This window comes from Myotis lucifugus, unplaced genomic scaffold, assembly GCF_000147115.1.
Source record: "Myotis lucifugus unplaced genomic scaffold, Myoluc2.0 scaffold_84, whole genome shotgun sequence".
NCBI classification, from domain to species: domain Eukaryota; kingdom Metazoa; phylum Chordata; class Mammalia; order Chiroptera; family Vespertilionidae; genus Myotis; species Myotis lucifugus.
Genome location: NW_005871132.1, coordinates 3292009 through 3294679, shown reverse-complemented (window position 1 = coordinate 3294679; position 2671 = coordinate 3292009). Strand labels below are relative to the sequence as shown.

General features: G+C 49.3%; 1 protein-coding gene across 1 annotated transcript in view; it reads right to left on the bottom strand.

Moving 5' to 3' along the window:
* Positions 1-1329, bottom strand: part of NDUFB4 (NADH:ubiquinone oxidoreductase subunit B4) — a 10873-nt gene extending 9544 nt beyond the window's left edge. The window contains exon 1 of the mRNA XM_006090927.3: positions 1063-1329. Within this exon, the coding sequence (XP_006090989.1) occupies positions 1063-1242 (180 nt within the window). The 5' untranslated portion in view covers positions 1243-1329. The remainder of the gene's footprint in view (positions 1-1062) is intronic.
* Between the last annotated feature and the right edge of the window lie 1342 nt (positions 1330-2671).

Below are 2671 nucleotides of genomic sequence, written 5' to 3'. Positions count from 1 at the left end.
ACTCCGGCCCCATACATCAAGGATGTGGGTTGGGTCCCCTCTTAGGGCACATACAAGACTCAACCAATGAATGCATAAGTAAGTGGAACAACAAATCGATGTTCCTCTCTCTCTAAAAATCAATAAATAAAAGTTAAAAAACAATAATAATACAAGAATAAACTTGTGTTTTGCGTGCTCACAACAGTAAACCTACTTTTGCCCCACCCTGTAGTTTGCTAATATTTTGCGCCTTGAAGTCTGACTCCAAAGTCCCAAGCTTCAACAAGCCGCAGGGCTTTGGGTCTTTAAAAATACAAAGTCGCCCTGACCGGTTTGGGTCAGTGGATAGAGCATCCGCCTGCGGACTGAAGGGTCCCGGGTTCCATTCTGGTCAAGGGCATGTACCTTGGTTGCGGGCACGTCCCCAGTGGGGAGTGTGCAGGAGGCAGCTGATCGATGTTTCTCTCTCATCGATGTTTCTAACTCTCTATCCCCGCCCCCCTCCCTCTCTGTGAAAAATCAATAAAATATATAAAAAATAAAAATTAAAAAAAATACAAAGTGAAGAATCACTGTATTTCCATCAGGAGAGAGCAGCATTACTATGAACTGTGAGCTGAAAGGTGGGAAACAGCTTTAAAAAACAAACAAACACACGAACACACTTTCGAACACTCATTACAAGCCCGGCACTGCACTGGCCCGTCGCGTGCTTGATCTGATTGAATCCTCCTGAGACAGGGGGGCTGCTCCCCTTTCCCAGGTGGGAAAACTGAGTGTAAGCGGCCGAGCTGAGTAACTTTCCCAAGATCATCAGGTGGGAAGCGATCCGGCCAGAACTCGGCCCCGCCAGGTGTGTGGGTCCCCAGCCCCTCCCTTCCCTTGACCACCCAACTCTGCCCAAGGTGAAAGGGCTGGGGGGCGGTCCCGCTCTCCGGGCCCGGACGGGGGCCGAAGTCCCAGGCACCGGTCCGAACGGCGGCCGCCCCCTGCGAGGCCCCCGGGCGGGTCTGGGCTGCCCGGCCGGAGCGCAGCGTCCCACCTCCGGCCCGCGATTCCCGCCCAGCGACCCCCACTCACGATGAGCCCGTGGCGGCTGGGGTTGTTGTACTGGAGCAGGTACTCCCTTTTAAGCCGGGATCGTATGGCCAGCCGCTCGGCTTGCGCCTTCCGGGCTTCCGGAGATATGTCATATTCGGCGGGGTCAAGGGTAGGGGGCAAAGTGGCCAGGCGCGCCGGCTTGTACTTAGGGTTCGACATCTTGGGACCCTGGCGCGCAACTGCGCCTGCGCGGCCCCCGTCTTTCGCTTGACCTTACGCCTGCGGAAGTGCGCCTGCGCGTCAGCCGGAGGTGGCGTTTAGCTAGGAGTTCAGCTTCCTCCCTGGCTGACCTGGCCCGCTATAGCGATCTGCGCGTGCGCAGTGCTTTCTTCACCTAGTGACCCCGCCTCCACTCCCCTCCTCTACCCTTCTGCCCTTTCTATCTGTCGCTTACTGGTTCTTTCTAGCAGCCTTCTCTCCTGACCTGACAGACCTTATTATGCGATGCTGAGCTGTGTGGGACTGGCCCCAACAGGAAATGGGACTGGTTGTGAAGTCCTGCTTCAATGTGGACCCAATCCAAACAAGCAGTGTGACCTTGAGGGTTAAATGAGATAATGAATAGATGCCAAAGTGCTTTGCAGAATTTAATGACCTAGCCAAAGGACAATAAGCTTTTCTCTACGTTGCAACATTAGATCCATATAGCATAGAAGAACATTCTTCATAGGCACGAAATAATATTTAGTAGGAGAATGATGTTATAAGAGAAGTGTCGCCTGCCTGACTACAGTAGGCAGACAAAAATTGAATAAAGCTCGTGAAGAAACAATGATGGTTAAAATATTAGCACCTCGTACCTAAAATCCTTAGCACTGTTCGGGTGCTAAGAATGAGAAACACCCTTAGAAATACGAAGATACGCATAGGGGCATTGTATCTTACTGGGAAAGATGATTTAGGGAGAAAAGGAAAGTAACCTAAAAGAAAGCCGTCTCCATCCCTATTGTCTTTCTCCCACCCCTAAAGGAAAAAAGCAACTTCAGGGAGCATGGCAGAATCTGTAGGTACCAATCAGATATTCCTCAGGGGAAAACATGTAAACAGTGTTTCCATAACTCAGGCAAGGAAAAGCTGGATCAAAAGAGCTTCAGCTTGCATGTACTGTCTGGGGACATGCAGGTATGCGGGGGAAATGGTTGCTAGGCAGAGAAGGGACCTAGAAAGTGCTGGCACTTGAAGTGATGAAGAGCAGCATTGCTGTCAAATTTATTCAACATTTTAATACTGTTTTAAAATATTTATTAAGCCCCCTCGGCGTGAAGCACACTGCACGCTTGTCAGTCAATCTCCTAGGCCCAGTGGGGGAAATACAGAAGAAATGAAGGATGTGATGTTTGTCTTTGAGGAGCTGACAATCAGGCAGTAGAGAAAGAACAGACAGAATATGGTAATGTTTGCAAGACAGTTTAATGTCCAAATGATTAGAGAGCAAAATGGGCTCCTGAGAATGCAGGCTAGGGGAATGCAGAAAAAAAGGAATTTGAGACAAATCACTTACACTCGACTTTAAAGGAGAAAAGAGAAGTTCTGTTTTTTTCAACGGTGTTTTCAAATATTAAAAATAGAAAGTAAAATGAAAAGCAGG